The sequence below is a fragment of the Seriola aureovittata genome, chromosome 18, assembly GCF_021018895.1.
Source record: "Seriola aureovittata isolate HTS-2021-v1 ecotype China chromosome 18, ASM2101889v1, whole genome shotgun sequence".
NCBI classification, from domain to species: domain Eukaryota; kingdom Metazoa; phylum Chordata; class Actinopteri; order Carangiformes; family Carangidae; genus Seriola; species Seriola aureovittata.
In genome coordinates, this window is record NC_079381.1 from 9042900 (window position 1) to 9063820 (window position 20921).

A 20921-nucleotide genomic window follows, 5' to 3' on the forward strand; every position below is an offset into this window, starting at 1 on the left:
GCACGTTGTCGAAGAGTCAGAACTTATTACTGTGATATTGTCCGTGTCCTGCAGAAAACCTTGCGTGTCAATTTTGCAAGCTCTGTACTGAAATGGTTCCAGCTTGGGGCCAGTTACAAGAAAATACATAAAGAACCCCCTCTGAGTATCAATGTTGTTACTGCAGTACATTTTAAAGAAGTATTCTTCTGTGTGTCCACCTCTTTTTTTTTATCAGTGTAATAAAACATAGTATTATATAACAAAATGGAGCATATGAGTTAAAATTAAAGATTTTAAAACAACTATTTAAGATGGAACCATAATATATTTCATTTCCTAACTGTGCTAACAAGGATGTAGAAAAACCCGAAGGCATGAGAGAACTGTCCGACTGAGCGAATTAGGAGCAGTGTCTGTAATAGCCTGAAACACTTTCTGATGGCCAATTAAGATCCTGTGATTTAGTATCAAACGCAGTGTTAAGGTCATGTAGCTGGAGAAAAGGCCTTTCACTTCTACTAGATCAATAATATCAGTTACGAGTTGACTGCTATGCTCTTTTTAATAGAGAAATTAGATGGGGATTGGACCATTGCTTCTTCTGTTTATGCGTATTATACTATAGCTATAATAACTAAAACCTGTTACACTGGCATTTATTATAGTGACACATTCAAAGTCGATTTTTTTCACTGTTACATTTAATTTCTTATGCAGTTTTGATTTTTGCTGTAGTCACTTATCTTGTTTCACTTCTGTTTCATGTCCTATTTAATTTGCCAGCTATTTTCAAATACTTTAAAGGTCCATATTATATAAAGAGTAATTTCCATGTCTTTTTTTGTTATAAAGCAGGTTCTGTATTAATACTGTGAAAGTATTAAAGCACTCAGTCCACAAAGAAATGCACACAGCCTGTATTCACAGCAGCTGTGCCTTAAAACAAGCCATCAGCACTTCCATAACTTTGTGATGTCACAACTTTACAGTTACATCCCTCACCCATGCCTCATACCATTTTGGTACTTGAAGCCACAAATATATCTTCTTATGGATCAACACTTCAAATAAAACACCAGAATAGCATAAGATATGGGACCTTTAACTCTGGTCTCTGTTTTGTTTTTATTGCAAACTCTGCTACCTCCATGTAGTTTAGGACACAATTTGCATTTTGCTTTTCTATTCCTCACCTCTGGAGCAACCACAGCAGCTCTACAGAGTCCAAATGGCTGGGCAGAGACTGTGCTTCTCTGTCTCAGTCCTGATGAGTGATTCTTTTGTCGTGCACTTCAATTTCAAATAGGTGTAATCACAACAGATGAGAGTTACTGTGTGTAACAGTCTAACAGAAGAAGACCAAATTTGACAGTAATGTTTTCCCCCTCCACAGTGTGATCAAGAGGTCATTCAAAGCTGTACAGAACCGCAGCCTGGAGCTGGTAGGGATTCAGTATCCTGCTCAAGGACACTTCAGCTGGGTTCATATCTGTGTGCTGCACCTGCGTCCTGCTTGTTGAAGGACAGCCCCCCCCCCCCATTCACAATGCTACAAGCTGTGCTTATATTTCTTGTTGTCACTGGTGGTGGCAACATCTGTGCTGACATATGTGTTAGGAAATAGTGTGTCTGTGGTGAAATATTGTAGCATAAAGATCTGCAGCAGGTAAATGTGAATCAACACTGAGCTGTCCTCTTTTCATAAGCTGCGGTGGTTGGCGTGTGATTTCAAAGTATCTACGATTATTGGAAGTTCCGAGTAGTTAATAACCTTGGATTCTGTATTTGGTTCATGCATCTAACAACTTTGGATCCACAGTAGGTTGCAAGGACATGCATAAAGTCACTGCATATGGAGGAAATCAATATTTATGAAAATGTAAATGAAGGATTGGGCATATCCTAATAAGAGGAATCTGGCAACCCTGCAAATTGAGAGTATGAGAGACCAGATGTATGTGGAGGAATGTGAGAGCTGCAAATTGTGGAGGGATGTAGGGGGGACTAGGGGTATCTAACCCTCAGCAGTTGTGAAAACTAAATGGATTGTCTCTCAAGGGTGACTTGCAGTCGTGTGTTTAAGCCTCTGGCCTCTTCATATACAGAATGCTAAACACTGAGCTACATTTGTTTTTGAGTGAGAAAAGAAAAGGCCCTCTGATGTTAATGAGAGGAACACAATGAGCTTAACAGCTCTCACAGTCAAAACCTTAAATGTTTCATTTCTCTTTCAGATGCACATAATCCTTCACACAAAAACTTTTGTATAGAGTGAATGACTGGAGTAACTCTTCTGAACACAGCACCATGTTATAAAACAATGAAGACATGAATAACATCCAAATATTGGGTGGGGGGGGTTGAACTTATATCATATTTCAGCATACTTTTTATCTGCTAAACAAAATTGTCCGCACTGCATGGTGCACGTTTCCCTGTCTGACCTTGATGTAATTATTTCTTGTGGGACACTGCACTGCGCTCATATCTACCAGGCAGAAAAGTTAGTGATTACATTTTTTCCAGTGGAATCATGTAAACATTGTCTCCATCATTTTCCCCCATTCATATCATGAAGTTGAAAAAAAGCTCTTTCATGTGGAGGCGACACCTGGACTCCTAAAGCCTGAGGAAATGAAGTTAGAGACTGGATGAAAACGCAATAGAGAAGCAAAGCGTAGGACTAGTATTATTACCAATGATAAGAATCATCTCAAAGTGCTTTCAAAATGAGTACATGAAAACCAAAAGTTCAATTCATCAATAAAACCCACAGCAATGCATGCAAAGGATGATAAAAGCATAATAAAGCAAGTCTATAAAGGTGAGTTTTAATTTAAAAGCCTGACTTTTCCACATTCAAGCCAGCGTTTGTTTTCAAACTAATTGTTAAACCAGGGGCCTACCTGAGAGCCTCTGGCTGCTGGGATATGGCTTAGTTAGTGACAGAACATCTCTGCTACAAAGGCAGTCTTACCACTAATAAGCACTTCTTCTAAAGATGCTAAAATAGTGGGTGATTATCCTAAGATTTAAGGCTTAAGAGAACTGATAACGCTAACCACATGGCAAAATAAGCTCCCTTTCACTGCAGCCGTGAAGTCAGCACAGCTGCCTTCTTGTCAAAAGGTGCATATATCATTTTTTAAGATGAAATTCTTTTTATGTTCTTATATAGTCTGATGTCTCATCTTTCAGTTTAAGGTCTCTTTTGATGTCAGGAGTATCTCATTAGATTCGTCTTGTCACTTTTTTTTTTTTATCATCAGCAGAAATACCTTTGATTCAGAGATTTCTTAAGTTAGGCTGCAATTCAAATGTTCGGGGATCTCTCTCTCTTCTCTTCTCTTCTCTTCTCTGCCCCTTTAATTAAACCATGGTTATTTTTCAGCTTGCAAATCTGGTCCAATTGATATGAAAAAGTTTCTGTTTGAGAGAGGAAACCAAATTTTGTTCTTTTCCAAGTCTCCGGCAAGTCAGAGCTATCCTATAAATGACTGCAGGAACCACTAGAGTTGACAGTACGCATTATATCGTATTGCCATTTTATATACTGGGTTATGTTCTCATTCTCTGTGATAGGCAAATTAATTTTTTTCGCTATCATGCCATTACACAATCATTAAAATCTAATAGTAATCTGTTTGACACTCTTGCCATTCTTCTAAATATAAATTCATAAAATGCAGTTTTTATTTATTTATTTTTTTGTTTGTATGTTTCTCAGGATATAAACTATAAATCTTGCCCTCACATCACTTTTTAATCCACTAATGCACCAAAACAATAATATTGATATTTAATAAAGCTATGAAAAACTATTGAGTTGCTAAATGTATTAACCGGAAGATAAACATATCTTCTAAATACTCATTACAATTCCATGGCTCGGTGAAGCAAGGACACTCACTGGTTATTTGGTCTAAACCTAAGATGACACCAGCCTCATGTAATAATATTGCAGCTGCCACTTTCTTTCTGCCTTCTTCCTACCATGTGCTGATGCTGTATGGAAAAAAAAAAAAAAAAAGGGGAGAAGCTTTGGGCAAAGGTCCAGGGTGAATTCATGTTGCGTTTTTTTCATGGTCAGTGCCATCAAAGGCACTGTTATATCACCATGGAGAACCATTGCTGGCTATTTTTATTAAGTTTGTGTGGCTGTAAAAATCCAGTGAAGTAGCTTCGCGATTATATTTCTCTTCCATGCTTTGGGACGCTTCCACAATACACGAAACATGCTTATGCGGGATAACTGAGATGAAGAGGAGGCAGGATAAATGCTGCAAAATGTGTGCTCACTGTGGATGACTCAGCTCCTCCATCACTCCCCGGAGTAGCATGAAGAGAAAGGGTATGTTTTGATCCCAGGTGTCAGCCGATGTGTGTCTCAGCCTGGATAGAACATGACATTCGTGATGTTGTGTCAAACTGACGCATTACCCCTCCAACCCACGTTACTGCTGCAAGTGCTCATTAGCTTGAAGATGAAGGTAGACCTCAAGGTTGGTGGGATCAGTTCAGGCACTGGAGAAAATAAATTAGGCACAAATTTAATTTCTACCAGTTGACAGTTAAGTTTTTTTCTTCTTCCTTTTTTGTCTTGAATGCCTATTCATTACAAAAAAAAAAAAAGCTAAATGAATGAATGTTAAATATATTTCAACAAGAAATAATTTAAGAAGGAATCTAGGCATCAGCCCATTCATTTATTGTGAATGGCTGTTGCATCTGTGGCATTACAGACAGCAGTTTCACAATGTTTACTGGATGTACCTTTTAATGGCCATGTTCTAACAAAATAGGTTGTGTGACCATGAGGCCAGCTAGTCAGGCCATGAGAAGTATGACGCAGACTTCCAACCCCAACTACCCTGCCAACTAAGAGGACACTTTACACTGTGTGCCATCCAATCTGCAAGACTAGCCACAACACAGCTTCTTTGAGAGGATTTTTTTTACATAGATGATCTTGATATGGCTTGATATGGGAGCCTCGCCCCCACACAAAATCTGTACAAACTTTACAAAATGATCGTATACATTCCAGGTGGAGAAGAAATCATCAAAACTATTTACACTATTTTCACAAGAATGGGGGTTGGATTCTGTTTAAAACAAAAGTCCGCAGCCACGCTAGCAGGTATGTGAAGCTGTACTTAAGCAACACTTTGATTTAAATGCTAACGTCATCATGCTGACAATCTCACAGTTGCCGTTGTGCAATTTTGAGCATATCATCATGTTTAGTATAGCACGGCTAAGGCTGATGGTAATGTCATTACTTTAGCAGGTATTTTGTCATAAATCCAAGTAGTGGACAATTTCAAACTGTGACTGATGATGGTGTTAAATGAAATTCTAAGGAAACACCAAAGTTATTACAATTCATCCTGAGGGGAATGTTAATGTCTGTACAAAATTTCACAGACTGGTGGACCTTGCATTGCTAAATAAAAAATATATATATATAAATAGTAAACATTAATAGCAGAACAATACACCCACGGACACACACAAAAAAGGCATTTTTCATTTAATGGGACATTCAGGGAGAAGACTTGTACAATTTCTTGGCAAGCATTCATGCTGGTTGTTGTGTTCCTTGAAGAATCTCGACTTGAGCCTCTTCACAATAACGTCTGGAACTTTCCAATACAGGAGTTTAGGGACATTTCTCTCCACTTTACTTTCTTGTTCACGGTCAGGTCCTGCCTAATTACAGGACAAGACCACGGTACCATATGCACTGTATACTCATAGTGTAAGCGCAGGGTTGACATCATCTGTATGTCTCTATAACAGTCAGGGAGAGAGATTCCTCTGAGGAACTGGTCTTACATAGGATTCAGCCTGTAAAGATCCAGTCAGATGACAAACAACTCCCCCTCATTGGTATTCTTAGGGTAGAAAAACAGTTTCCTCACTCTCATGTCTCTCTGTATCCGTCTCATCTCCAGGTGCAATGAGGGAAACAACCAGTCAGCATCTTGGAATCCAGCAGAGTCCTCCCACTGCAACAGGCGTAGGGTCCTTCCACAAGACATGCAGAATGACCTGGAACGCCCATCCTCCCAGGATCTTCCTCCTCCACCTCCCCCTTCTCCCCTGCCCCACCCCCACTCTCTTCCCCTCCTGGAGAAACACCTGCCCATAGTGACCACCTCCAATGGTCGCTCCGACCTGTTAGGGCGAGCATTGAGCCACGGACTGGGGCCAGGGCAGGGGGGCTCCCTACAGGGCCTAACACAGTCCCGGGGTTTGGGTGTGGGCGACTGCGGCCCCGGCCTTGGCGTGGGCCGGAACCCCCTGGTCCAGGAGCTGTCAGAACTGGAGGGCCAAATCCTCGTAATCAAGCAGCAGCTGCAGTCAGCCATGAGGAGGAAGAGAGAGCTAGAACAGTACCAATCAGAAAACCAGCAAGCAAACCAGACTGCACCCAGTCAGCCCTCTACTCTCCAGTCTAACCAGTTTGCTCAGTATACCCAAACCCACCAGCAGACTAACCAACACACAAACACACTCCCAGAGTTCTGAAGCTTTTCGTCTCTGTTTTGCCCAGAGGAAAACCTGGTGAGACCCGGGAGGGACGAGTTTCCAAAACCTCCTGCAGGTTCTGGAAAAGGGTCCTCTCCTGAGTTCTGGAGCAGGAACCTTCACATTTCTGGAAGCTGAATCCTCCCTTAGGCTCAGGAGTTCCCCTAAACACCAGACTGAAACTTTCTCCACTGGTCAGATCCTGTTCTGTAACTTCAGAGGGACATTTCCTGACTTCTGGAACGTGTGATTTGATTAGACGAGAGGCACTGGACAAAGGCGAACCAGGGATCCTGAACCAAATCTGTTCTCACTAGCTTGTTGCTGTCACTGAAGAGCTGTGCAATCCCCTCTTCTTCTTAACGCCCCCCCACCCCCCTATTTTTCTTCACCTCCTTTTCAACCTTTTTCTGATCCCTCCATTTTTTTTCCTATTATTTCCATTCCGTCTCCTCTCTACTTTTGTCCCTCTCCTCCCTTCCCCCTAAGCCTTGTCTCTTCAAGGGTACAGATTTGCTTGCCATGACGATAAGCTTGATCATAGATATGACGACTCTTTGGTATTTAAGCTTAATGGGCTAATTCACCTGAGTCTTGCGTTGAGATTCATTGAGAGTGTAAAATGACCTGAGGTTGAACCCAGCCAGTTAATTCTTTATGTCCCCGTGTCTTGCTGAAACCTTGTATCTTTGATGGGGTAAGAGAAGAAACACAACTGTGACTGGTTGATTTTGCCATTGATGCCAAATGTTTCTGGCCTTTCACAGCACGTTCAATTGATCTATGGGGCATTTTTCTCTGGTTAGTCTTTTCAGGGTTGTTGGGGCTGTTGTTATATAAAGATATAAAGTTATGGCAAGACACCTCTACATTCATCAAGGATGGATTCTAGGACTATACAAAATCTTATTTATGGATCACTGTATAATGTTGTCCTGCACTTCACTGATGCACTTCTAGTTTCTTAAGGAAAGCTGCACATACAAGTCATCATTTAACTTGTCAGAGTTTGAGTTACGGTCTAGAAGCTTTTTTTTTTTTTCTTTTTCATAATGGCTTCATGGTTATAAGAGGTAATACGATAAACATTTTGTAGTCAGGGACTCAAAACAAAACCCTTTTTTTGCCCAGCCTCTTTAGATCATAGCGGTGCTCTTGTAATATTGTGACACAACAAACACAGGATTACCAGAGCAGTTTGTTTTTTTTTGTTTTTTTTAAAGAGGCAAATGTATAAAAACATCAACATGAACATACTGTAGACCACTCGCTGAACTCTGACATGTTATTTAATTATGATGAACAATTCACAAATGGACACACTGAAACAGTCCCTCTGTGATGAGACCTGTTTTCTTGCATCTTTTCTGTTTGGGTTTGGATGTGTTCTGTTATTAAAAATTACCTCTCTTCTTTGCACTCAATTTAATTACCTCTCTTCTTACGACACTTCTATTCACGATTTCCAGTGCATATTACAAAGCAGAACGGGGCATAGTTGCACCTGTGTTCACTTTTAATTATTGCATCTGCCCAACCTCAAACCTGTCAGGTATGAAGTGACTCTCCTCTCTGTGTTTTCAAAAGACCTTCATGTCGTTCGTTTCGTCAAGTGAGGACCAGAGTCTTGATGATTTCAACAGACTATCATGCATTTTTTTTTCTCCCCCAAGATTTAAGGGATTTGCCTTCACTGATAGGTAATGAGCTCTTGTAAGACAAAGATGAGTCTGTGAAACTAGAGGAACAATGGCTGACATCCAGGGCAAACCAATCACACCGTGCGTTGAAAATTTATTTTTCCTGAATTTTTTTTTTTTTTTTTGTCCAAGTTGGCCATTGAGATTCACCTGCAGTTGCTCATTTCCTCCCATCTAAAAAGATTCCATTATGGTTTAAAAGAAAAAAAAAAAAAAACAGCCTGCAGCGATTCATAACCAACCCACTCAGAGCTTTGCTGCCTACCTTCAAACGATATTCGGTGGTTGCTCTATTCTTCAGTCAGTCATATTGCTAGAGGACAGCGATTTGGACGGAGAGTCGAACGCAGAACAGCCAAGGATGACATTTTATAAACACATGGCATGGTCAAATACTGCCCAAGACATACAAAGAAAGAGAGAGAGAGCGAGAGATAGAGAGACACTATCTATTTAGCCAGTGTGTCTGCAGGGTAAGCGCAGGCTGTCACAGCTGAAATGAATACCTGACAGAGCAAAAGAGCAAGTGCACTGGCTGAGCCGTCAGCTTTCTTTGTGTGTGTGTGTGTGTGTGTGTGTGTGTGTGTGTGTGTGTGTGTGTGTGTGTGTGTGTATGCCCTGCTTAGCGGTGGCATAAACATCACCAAAGTCGAAGCGGTCGTAACAGGATGAATCAACAGAAAAACTAAATAAGAGCCCCGTTTTAGCATATCTATGCTCATTCTAATCCCTGGCCGGAGGGCTTGTGCCGGTTGGACAGGGGTGTGGTGTGAAGGAGGAGAAGGCCGCCTCACAGGATGTGACACAGAATAGTTTTTGAAAAAATAAAGCTCCCGGAAACATCATGTTTTTTTTTCTCCTGACTTGTTCTCCGAGGCAACAATCAGGCTTCTCCTTTGAACTTACTCATACAGAATTTGTTAGACGTAAATACATTTATAGGTTTTTTTTTGTTGTTTTGTTCAGGAACCCCCCACCCCACCCCACCCCACCCCACCCACCCAACTCTGAACTTTCTGTAATTTCAAACTGAAAATCTATTTAGTGAAATTGTTCTGCGATGGTCCTCTCCAAAGATTTACTTTTAACTGCTTGAATACATATCTGAAGAACTTATACTAAGAAGGTTTTTTTTCCTTCTTCTTCCACCGAACTGAGCTTTCATAGAAGCACGTCCCCCCAGGCTGCGTGCTGCCCACTGCACCCTCTATCAAGACGGGATCTCATTACACCTCCATCCTGCAAGTATTCACTCCATCTCCCGTTCACTTCGACTGAAGCCTGTACCAGTGACAGATTCAAGCACGTGTTCGTTTGTTTCGCCCCCCGGCTTTGACTCTGATGGATTCGCAGTTCAGAGTTCACCTTTTCTTCAAGTTTTGACTATGCGAATGTGCACAATACAAACACTGACACACCGTGTGTTCCAGCAGGCTTCAAACCACAGCTTCAGTCCTCACAGATGTTCTGTTTCTGGTCACTCAGCTCAATATTCATTTATTACCCACAGGGCTGAGTGCAGGGAAATTTATTTATTTTATTTTTCTGAACAAAAGCCCAATGTAACCAACAACCATACCTTCAAGCTGAAGATGAGCCATGGTTGAGGTTAGGGCCAATCACTGCCAAGACGGAGGCGTTTGTATACAGCAGAGAAGACTGTACTGTATGTCTGACTGCAAGGCTCAAAGGCTCATGTTGAAAGTTTCTTAATATTCAAACAAACACAAGGACAGACGCATTTCCCGCTTCCTCCAGCAAAGTACGGTGCAAAGACTGACTGCTTTCTGCCTCCATTTCCTCCTCTTGGTTATGTCAGTTTGAAAGTGAAATAGGAGAGGAATGAGGCTACACTTGTTTTGTATGATCCTAACCTATTATTCTGCTTGTTTTTAGTTTACACTAAGAGATTAAAAAAAGTTTCCCACTTTTAATTGGAGCATTCTGACACAATGAAAAACACGAGAGAACTCATTGTTGCTACTGACTATTTAATTCGTGGACAAACCAAGAAAAAAAAAAAAGAAATATATGCAGCATTTCGAATGAAATGCTTTTCTTTTGTTCCCAAAGTAAAAGACGATTATGATCACAATGATAATGAGTATAATTCAAATCATGAATATTTATAAAACATCTTGACTTCTCTCTTCATGCTGGGCGTATCTTCCAATAGGAAATGGAATCACAACATTGCATCACAATCCACTGGTGGCTCGGGGAAGGGGAGGGGTACCTCAAGGAGGAAAAGTGAAGCAGGAGTCATTAGCCTGGTTTCCATTAGAAGGGCTAGCCGGGCCTTAAGTCAGTCAGTCAGTTTTACTCCAAAGAGCATTTCTGTCTCTCTTTTTTTTCTTTTTTTCAGCATATTTTATAAGGTCTTCTTCCATCGGGATTTCAGTTTAAATTTAATTGTAAAGCCGCACCAGTGAAATCTTCAGGTAGATCTGGCACAGGCTAGCCCCACTGGACCTCTCTGTTGAGAAATATCTATTAACATCACAGTGAATCAGGAAATTGGGGTGAAACACACTCATAGTGAGAATACATTGTGGCTGATAAGTTGGCACAGCAGGTGCCAAACCCCATTTTCTGACTCGGAGGATGTCACTGACTCTTCCTTGTCATTTCCTCCAAAGGGAAGAGGGGTCGTTCCCCAAAACACTTAAACTGATACCAAAACATATCCAGGTTTACAGCAGGCAAACAGGTCCAAATGGATCATAACTGTCATACAGATTAACAAAAATCTTTACAAAATATGACCTGACATGGTCAATTAATGTACAGAAAGAGATAATAAAAACAAGGATTCTGTCTTTTTTTCTGTACAAATGACAAACATCACAGAACAACAACATCAATATGTTTTTTCCATAGCAGATTTTTCAGACTGAAGGGGGGGGGGGGGGGGGGGGGGGGGGGGGTAGATGTGGTGATCGATGAGGCTTTTCACCTGGCAGGATGCGATGTAAGACAGAGTGAGTCAGCTGACAGGAAGTGTGCAGGTTTAACACCGTCAGGATAGGCTACAGCACTCGCTCATACAAAAATGTACAAAACACCGTCCTCTAACTACAAACAGCACACCTTGGAGGAAAAAAAATGTCCCATGTTTCAAATGGTTTCAAATATCCGGAAAAACAATCTGTGCTTACGTTTGCTTCGTGATATTTTTGCCGCTGATGTGATCTGTGTGCCCTCGGCAGGATGAATTGAGCATAGCCCAACTAGATGAGAACCATTGCAAACATGGCGTCTTTTGTCCCCCAGGTGAATGAAACAGATATATCAGGAGTGTTTGTTTTTTTTTTTGTTAAGCATTCGGAGCCACGTGGCATGCGTCCTCGTCATTGTGTCTGGAAGTGCTGTGGAGACGCAAACGTGACCCGGTGCTGCCCCCTTAGTCATGTGACCTCCGTCATCGATGCCGAGTGGTTCTGCAAATGGACGTGGGAGGAGGGGATGGAGAAAGAGGTGTAAGGGTTGAGACAGATGAGGAAAAACAAAAGCAAATGGAAGGAGACAGGAGAGGGAAAAGGTGTGAAGAGGAAAGGTAGAGGAAATCATTGTCAGGCAGTGTCAGGAGTGCTCGGTGTGAGGTTCTGTATGTTTGTCTGTGAGGACACGGGCATAGTGCAAAATGTCATGCCGGTATGTTCCTCTGAACATGTGTCATTGCTTTGTGTGAAAGAAAGAAAGACGGAAAGAAAGAAATAAAGAAAGAAAGACGGAAAGAAAGAAAGAAAGAAAGACAGAAAGAAAGAAAGACAGAAAGAAAGAAAGAAAGACAGAAAGACAGAAAGACAGAAAGAAAGAAAGAAAGAAAGAAAGACAGAAAGAAAGAAAAAAAGAAAGAAAGAAGACATTGTGAACCAAATATGTGACTGATATTGAAACTCTCTCTTTAGTTGAGGAATTCTGAGCAGGACATGAAAAGGGAAATTCCAACAAATTACAGTAACATTTACTGTATAAACCAAATTCCAGGAGACTAAATTAAAAGTATGTGGAGTGGGGATTTTTGTTTTAATCTGAAGGCCTTGAGGGAGCTCTACCAATTAATGGGGAAAGATAATGCACATCCTAGAGATTAAAGTTTTTGGGATTACTCCAGGTTAAGTGTTTTTAGCTACCTGAGCGCTGAGGGTCTCCAGAGGACTCTCTACACGGGGGAAAGTCATTAGAGGCAGACCACGGTAGTCTTCAGTCTTCTGTTTAGCTGCTGCGCTGTGGACGCCTTTGAAGTTGTTCACGACACATATACCCTGTGAAGTATGAGGACAGTTCAGCATTAATAGCAAGACAGGTTGACAATGACAGAGGTCGACATGGAACTGAAACACCGTGACCGGTGTCATGCACCCTCCCAGGTTACATCCACATTTAGGTTTTTACAGATTAGATTTAGTGAATCCATGACAACATTTTTTCATTTAACATTAGGAAATAATAATAATAATAAGAATAATAATTTCTTGTAACCTAAATCCCCCAATTAATAGGCCAAATCATCCAAATGTTATAATAAGACTAAGAGTCTACAGCCATGCTAGCAATTTTGTGAGGATGTATTTAGGAAAGTGGTGCCATGCTAACATGCTCCCAATGACAGTGCTAACATCGCAATGCAATGTTAGTTTTACATATTACCATGCTAATATTTGTTATACTTAGCTGATTGGTATGTCACTCATTCTGCAGACATTTAGTCAAAAAGACTCAAACTATAGTTTAAAAAAGAATGCCAATCAAATCAAAATGTGATTTCTCAAAACTTAAATCAAACTGCCTCCTGACCCCTGCGCCAATGAGATCTTAAGCTCCAATTAGAGGGAGTTAAGAGCACCCATGAATTTTCTTTGGAGAGATGCAGCCATATTTTCTGCTTCATAACTTTTGCAGTTGCTAGTGCTGTAATATAAAGTTTATATGGGTGTAAATACGCAATGAAACATTGCATGAGTCCACAAAAGTCAGTCATCATTTAATGCAGTCAGGAGATGCTCCGCGATGTTTATCTTTGTGGCATGGCACCGTGCCCAGCAGGCACTGATATCTTGTTTCTTCATTTATATGTCTGTTAAAATTCTTGTAAATTACATCTAGTCTGCTTGTAAATTCTTGTTTTTGCCCATCAGTCAAGTTCTTTTAACATTAGAGACACAACCGACACTGCAGCATCTCTGAACTACTTCATAGACTAGTTAATCAAAGAAGGCAGCCTAGGGGGGAGATCCCAACCCCCCAGGCCAATCATGCCCTCAGGCAGTGGCAAAGGAGAAAATGAAGCAGGGCGATTCACTGCTGGAGGATGCTCAAAGTTTCCCTGTTTGTGGTACTTCTTGGACGGTGCTTCTCTAGTACTATTCCCACACCAAGGAAATGAATGAATTACAGTGGCTTGGCATCACCGTTTCACAAAAACAGATAAATTCTTTACAACAATGTCTGTCAGTGAATCTAAACTCCAAGTTGATTAGGTTGACTCATGGGCAAGTGAGAAAGTGCAGGCGTTTGTGCTCAGCTCTACACGGACGCTTGATTTCCATGGTTTTCACATGACTTCTTATCTACTCTTGCAACCTTTTTTTAAGCTTGTTTCAAACACGTTTCAGTATGGCATCCGCTTTTCTTTTCATTTTTTTCCCTTTTTTTCACTCAATTGCATCCCCTAAGGTCGTGGATGAGTGCTTTCTGTCCATTTTTGTGTCTTGTCATCCATGCTAAGAAAGTCTCAGCCAAGCTGCAATCTGTTGTCTCAGGTGAGGAAAGTGACATTTGCTTATTTCCATGAAAATACTTGAAAAAAAATTATATTTTGAAGCTTTCAAATACAAAAAGGTCCTGTACATGTTGTCTGGCCACAGGATCCAATTTTGCACCACAATATCGGGTCCAGATCAAACTGACCACATTTATGTCATGCTTTTGATTTTCAGACTGACAACACCTGACCTGCATAACACGAGACAGGATTTGGACTCTTTCAGACTCAGCAGGTGTCAGGTTGGACCTGTAGTTTGTCTTGGATCAAGCAGAAAAACCTGTCTACTATCTTGGGATTTTACCAATATCATTCTGGAGTTCCACGACCAAGTGATTAACACTGATCCCTCAGTCTGCTGCCAGAGGACAAACCTCTGGTAGGACTAACAGCAGTTGCTGTTTGATGAGCCCGTTCAGATCTCCTCTCTGTAAGCAGTGCAGGTAGCGCAAGGATTTTAAGATATACCTGCTTTCTACTTCTCTTTGTGCCAATTAATTTCCCTCAAGATGGCAGTCCATCAAACAGCCTGAGTTCCCAGATGACAAGACCTTGATAAGCTTCTTCAGGACCATTAGGCCCACGTGTAGGGGAGAGGCGGCCCTCCTCGGTTCATGGTTTGCAGATTATAAAAAGGTGGAAATGAGCAGGTTCAAAACTGCTGAGGTGATGATTGACTTTCTTGTGTTCATCTTTCCCTGGAGATCACTGACTCAATGTATGTCAATTTTTATAGGTCAATCATTGAAAGCTTAGATCCTTCATTAAAGAGCGGAGTGCAGTGGCTCCTCCTCCTCGTGCACCAAGGACAAAGCTGCTCCATGTTGACCTCACCGAAGATCACTGGCTTTTAGCTTCCTTCAACACAACACAACAGCAAAGACAAGAGCAGGAATGACCACCATCCAAGGTTAACTAGAAGCATCTAATCACCAAACTCTACCATCATCTGAGCATCTGCTATGGAGCTACAGGAATTTGCCCTCCTAATGCTCACCCTTAGCAAACCACACACATTATGTTGAAGCCCACCTCACCATCCTGAAGAGCTGTCTGTAAATCTTACTGTTGCCACTTATTTATCACCCTTCACACTCTTAACATCCAACAGGGTTGAAACCAAGCATCCTGCACAACCACTATATCCGCACATACATGTAGTACCTGGATAAAGAGATGAACAGGGAGGTTTTTCAATACAAAATTATCTTCAGCATCTAGGAAATATTCATTTTTTCAGCAACTACTGGATGAATCGCCATGGAATTTGGTAAAGACATTCATGGTCCTCAGATGATGAAACCTATTGACTTGGGTAATTCGTCGACTTTTCCTGCCACCGCCAGCAAGTCACACTTTTCACTTATCCAATGAAACAGTCAATAGATTAGCACAAATTTTTGTGACATTCACTATCCCCAGAGGATATAGTCAAAGGATTTTAGTGATCCCCTGGCCTTTTCCTCTGTGGTCGTCTAGGGCCTGTTCATTCCCTTTTTTAAATATCAGATACAAATCTGAGTATATGGTAAAGTGTGTGATAGTGTTTATTATAATTATAATTATTTTTAACTTTTTACTCTTTGTACCAATGACTAGCTGTAGTAATTCCAGCTGCTTTAAAGGGCTGAAAACATTAAAATGACTTACTTACACTAGTTTTACCATTTAACTTGTGGGTTCCCAAGTTGTAAACATGACTGCTACGATGTACATTCCCATACGTCATTCACAAACTTCACAAAGACAAAACCTGAAGAGCTTTCCTGTGAATACATGTCACAAACCTCTTTCTGTAAATCAGCCACCAGCAACTAGCACAAATACCAACCCCTGATTTCCTCTTTCCTCAGTCTTCCCTCCATGTCTCCTCCCCCCTCTCCTCTCTGTCACACTCCTTCCTGCTTTGACACTTGGGGCCCATTGGCAATAACAAGCAATGAAGCCTCTGAGACTGTTAAATAAATCTTTTTTTGATTTTGGGGGAGGGGGAGGGGGGTCCCCTTCACCTTCCTTCCTCCTCAGTGGGCTTTCCGTCTCAACCCCAAAACAACTTGAGGGGTTCAGCTGTAATCACTACCCTGCATTTAAACACTCAGCATAAAATGTGATGTTGACGAAGCCTTTTTGATTTTTAGTGGAAGTCGGGCCGTCTGATAACACATCACAGGAGGCTGATCTTGATTTTGAACTTGGACATGTGGAAAAACAAGTCCAGTCTGTACAATTTATTCATTATTATGACATTTTGTTTCAATAAGATGAATAACTAGAATCCTTACCTCTGGTGTACAGAACCAGAATGGATCAGATCACTGGTTCCCTCCATCATCTCTGAATTACACACAACCACTAATTAAAACTAATGTGTCTCGCAGTCTTATTTTGGTCCTTCCGCCTCCTCCTCACCGTGCTCTTATGAAACTAGAGGGTCTGCTGAACTCAGTGGAAATCCAGGTGCCACCTCAGTATTTTTCTCTCCTTTCTTTTCTTCTCCTCTGTCCCCCAATCAGCTAGTGCGTCCTCAACTTCATCCCTCTATCCAAATTCACCTGTATCTGAACCTCCTCCGAGCCCATTATAAACTCTGTTTCACATCCACTCGCCCATCACCTCTTCATGAACTACTCCTTAAAGCGTCTTTATCAAAACAGTGTTTAGGAACTCATTATTCCTGCCTGAAATCCTGACTGTACCCTTTCGAATACACCGTATGGCCTCTCCAGTTATCATTAAAAATCTACATACGGGTGACAGATTAAAGGAAACCCCTGAAAAATTAGTGGAGAAACAGGATGACAACAACCCCATCCGTAGGGCATGAGGGGTCACTGAGTATGAAAATGATGTGACTCATACGCTATGGCCTTCGAAGTCACCAGATCTCAATCCAACTGAACACATGTGGGAGATTTTGGACCAATGTGCAACAGCGCTCTACCTGCCATCATCAAAACATCAAATGAGGGAAATGAGGGAATATCTTTTGGATGAACAGTGTTCATCCCTCCAGAAGAGTTGCCAAGGAGCACTGAAGCTGTTCTGGCAGCATGCAGCGTTCCAACACCTTACTAAGACACTTTATGTTGTTCCTTTAATTTTTCATCCGTCTGTATATAGTAATTACAAAAAATCTGCTGTGCATAGGAACTTTAGGGCATAAATAAGCATCAAGTCTGGCTTCAAAATGGCACCAAACCCACATTACAGGCTGCAGCCTGAATTAATCATTTAATTACTAGTTTGGGTCAGTTCCAAAATGAAGCTGAATTATTATTATAATTTGAAAATAACTCATGACCGGAATCCACCTCAGAACAATCATCTTCTCTTCTCTATCCTCTCCTTTAATCCCTTTTTCTGGACATCCCCAAAATTTTCATTTGCTCATTGTCCTCACCAGAAACAGAGCGACAGCTGATCCCAATATAAATCCAGCCACTACATCCGAACAGTGGTTTCGGTACTCCGAGACTCGGTTGAGGCCGGTGAGGAAGGCCGAGCAGAGCGTGCCCAGACAGAGCACAGGCTTGGCCAGGCGGCTGGACTTGGTCTTGATGGTGCTGGTTATGTACATCTGTAAGGGAAGACAGTAGGGAGATAAGATCAATGCAAAGATGTGAAGATACAAAATATTATGTTTTGTTTTCTTTCTTTTCTGTGTCCCAAAGGATGAACAATAGCCCCTGTTCCTCTCTTTAGGTAGACAAGAACAGAAGCAAGTCTCATGCAGAGCAACTGGAGGCGTTCCCACACAAGTCAAATATTTTGCAATTTCATGACAGCACAAAGCCTCCATTGCATAGCAAAAGAGTTCAGGAAAGATGTCAAAAACTTACATCATAACAGTGAAATAACTTTCCAAAACAAAGAGTTTTTTCATAGAGAATAAAAGATGAACCTAATAAGGGAATCTCTTACTGTGAGTGAAAGTTTGGAGAAGAAGAAGAATTCAGCATTTAAAATCAGTCATCCTACATAGTATATGTTCTCACTTCTTGAACTTTTACCTCCTCTCATGCCAAGTGAGGAGCTGTACATATCAACTACTCTTTTCATGCGCAATCTGTCCTTGTATCCCTCTTGCTCCTGCTAATAAAATCCGCACCTCTGCTCTCTTTCTCTTTTCTGAAGCTGAGCCCCTCCGACATGCCTACGTCAAATAGCAGCTCTTCAAATAGTTCTTCAAAAAGCCATTCTTTGTTCCTCCAGACAATTTTCTAAAACTGCCTGAGCCCCATTTGAAGTGTCATAGCAAAGGGCCTAAATACTTCAATATGATATTTCAGTTGTTTCTTTTTCATAAATGTACAAACATTTCTAAAATTCAGTTTTTACTTTGTCATTATGTTGTATTGAATGTAGATTGATGAGGGAAATAAAGAGTTTTTATTTTATTTTATTTTAGCATAAAGCTGCATCATAACAAAATGTGAAAAAACACCTTCTGAATGCACTGCATACTTGTGTGAAATATTCCTCGACAGAATTTCAGGAAATATTCATTCCTTCCATCAAAGAATGAAAGGTGCTACGTTGCACCTCTTTACAGCAAATAATCCTTTTTATCCAGTCTCTTTGTTAAACTGCAGATCTAGTGTATAATTTGAATCAGCCCAGGCTAAAAGGATCTATTCATCTGATTGTTTGGGCATGTTTTGTTTTTCTAAACATTCCATTATTTTTTACCACCAAAATGTAAACTAATTACATTCAGTCCCAAATGAGTAACTCTACTGCTACAAGTACATTTGACATTGATTTTTAATTAACTGTGTTTCAGTTGTATTGAAGAAATTCTATCTGAAAAATCTGGTGCAGAACGGCAACATTTGTTTTTGTCCATTCTCTTTTATGAAGCAGTGATTTAAGCAAACAATAAATTTAAACAGCAACAAATGCAAACACAGGGAAAGATATTTTTGGTTCAGTAAGTTCAGTAAGTAGCTACGTTACGAAGGGAAGCTGAATGGAAATTGAATAAAAATAAATAAAACACAGCAGTGGATATATATATATATATATATATATATATATATATGAGATTATTTTTTTTCAAATTGTACTGCAGCAATTCTTAAATTAAAGTTATTCACCAATTGCACAAACTGAGATTTGCAGCAAAGCAGAGTGTGGACTACAAACAACATGATTTAAGTTGTATTTTTTAGTGCAGCAGCTAAAAAGCTCTTAATTCTCAACAGTTTAACTGATGAGTGAATCAAGGTTAGGTTAAATATCTTCGATATCTACCCTTACACTGTTACATTCATTTATATTCTTATAATAATACATGTGGACAGCAGCACGGAGAAAAGATCCTCACAAAGATTCCTGTGCAGCCGATATAAAACCATCACAAAGTCATGTGTTAAATTGCTTTAGGGACAACATGCAGGTCCTTGAATTTAAAAGAGTACTCCACCAATTTAGCATTGCATTCTTCACCACTGTTGGACTCACAGAGGACAAAAATAAGGATATTAAAATGGATGCAGCAGAGCCAGATATATCGTCTTTTTTCTTCCTTGTCAAAACCCAGCACCAACATTACTCACAATGCAACTTGATCATTGACATTTAGGTTTGGCTGTGTTATGCAAGTAGCAGCTAATGTAGCCCCGAGCTACTAGCCTCAAACAGAGACGAGGAGGAGGCTACAGAGGTCCGGTAAGCTCACTTCTTGCTGACTCCACAGCCCCCAGATTTTGTTTGTTGTCAAATTTGTAGTCTTCACATCCAGCCAACGCTAACTCAAGTGGCAAATTTTTTCCACACAGTTTGTCAGATGTAGTGCAGCTCTCTCTGAAGCCACAAAAGGCTTCCCTAAAACTTTATTCACATATGCAGTAGTGCTCCCCAACACCTGTAAACTGACTTTGAAGTGTAAAATCAGTGGAGTGCCTGTACTGAACATGGACGGTATACTGTATTACAAAACAATATACAGGTGAGAAAACACTGAGTTGTTTGAAAGTCTTAAAGGAAAAACAAATGAATTAGCAAAGAGAGAAAGAGAGGAAGAAAGAGTTTTGCTATTGCTACACGGCCAACGTTAGCATTAACAGCTGTTTACTTGCCAACCTAGATGAAATGCTGTCTCCAGAAGCAATGGCAATGTTAACTCTTGTTTTGCATCTATTTCTATCACGTATTTTCTTCTACTGAAGTTAGCATACTAACCAGCTTGCCCCAGCTCGTCTTGTCACTTTCCGATACCGAGTCACTGTAGCATCCAGTCAGCCCTGAAGAAGTAGCGCTGTTCAGAGGGCGTATTATAACTGACTAAAGCTCTTGACAAGACTGGTGAGTAAACAGCTGTTGATGCTAACATTGGCTATGTAGCAAAAAAAAACTAACAAAAAAAAAACAACAAAAATAAAAACACATTGAACTCCCATATAGTGCATGTTCATTGTTCTTACCGTCAGGTAAACAGCTGAATAAACACTCAGCGAAGCGTCCTTGGATGGGAACGACCGGCGGGCGTTCTCCACCACAACAGGGTTCCCGGTGCAGATGTTGCCATTGACGATAAACTGATGATTAAAGCGACACTCTGTGCCAGTGTAGTTGGGCTTGCAGACAGACAGGAAGTAGGGCGAGAGACCTCCCGTCACCACCTGGCCCGCGTTGACGAAGATGTCTGTGGCAAACAGACCGAAAGCAAACACACCTGTGGCACACAGAAAACACAGACACAGCACAGTGAGAACTTATACCACGAAAGCAGTAAAGTAGAAAGAAAGAAAGAAAGACAGTAAAGACACACTGACACTGTCACGATATCAGATTTTCACTACACGATTATTGTGGCCACAAGAACTCATGATAACGATGTTATCTTGATATCTACAAAATTTGAAAAGAAATATGATGCGATCGGTCAAATTCATCTCTAACTTTATTTAATGTGTGTTTTGTCTCTTTTTTTGGCA

At 40.7% G+C, this 20921-nt stretch overlaps 2 protein-coding genes across 4 annotated transcripts in view; one reads left to right on the forward strand and one right to left on the reverse strand.

Moving 5' to 3' along the window:
- The window catches only part of grin3a (glutamate receptor, ionotropic, N-methyl-D-aspartate 3A), a 43733-nt gene extending 35798 nt beyond the window's left edge, over positions 1–7935 (forward strand). The window contains exon 10 of one of the 2 annotated variants that reach the window (XM_056404370.1): positions 1376–1508. In XM_056404370.1, coding sequence (XP_056260345.1) covers positions 1376–1502 — 127 coding nt within the window. In that variant the 3' untranslated portion in view covers positions 1503–1508. Of the gene's footprint in view, positions 1–1375; positions 1509–5939 lie in introns of those variants that run through there. The other variant, XM_056404369.1, reaches the window with a different exon arrangement.
- A 2255-nt stretch (positions 7936–10190) lies between these two features.
- plppr1 (phospholipid phosphatase related 1) overlaps positions 10191–20921 on the reverse strand; it is a 50060-nt gene continuing 39329 nt past the window's right edge. The window contains exons 5-8 of one of the 2 annotated variants that reach the window (XM_056403949.1): positions 20409–20659; positions 17384–17560; positions 12353–12484; positions 10191–11656 (exon numbers count right to left, since the gene is read on the reverse strand). In XM_056403949.1, coding sequence (XP_056259924.1) covers positions 11624–11656; positions 12353–12484; positions 17384–17560; positions 20409–20659 — 593 coding nt within the window. In that variant the 3' untranslated portion in view covers positions 10191–11623. Of the gene's footprint in view, positions 11898–12352; positions 12485–17383; positions 17561–20408; positions 20660–20921 lie in introns of both variants that reach the window. The other variant, XM_056403950.1, reaches the window with a different exon arrangement.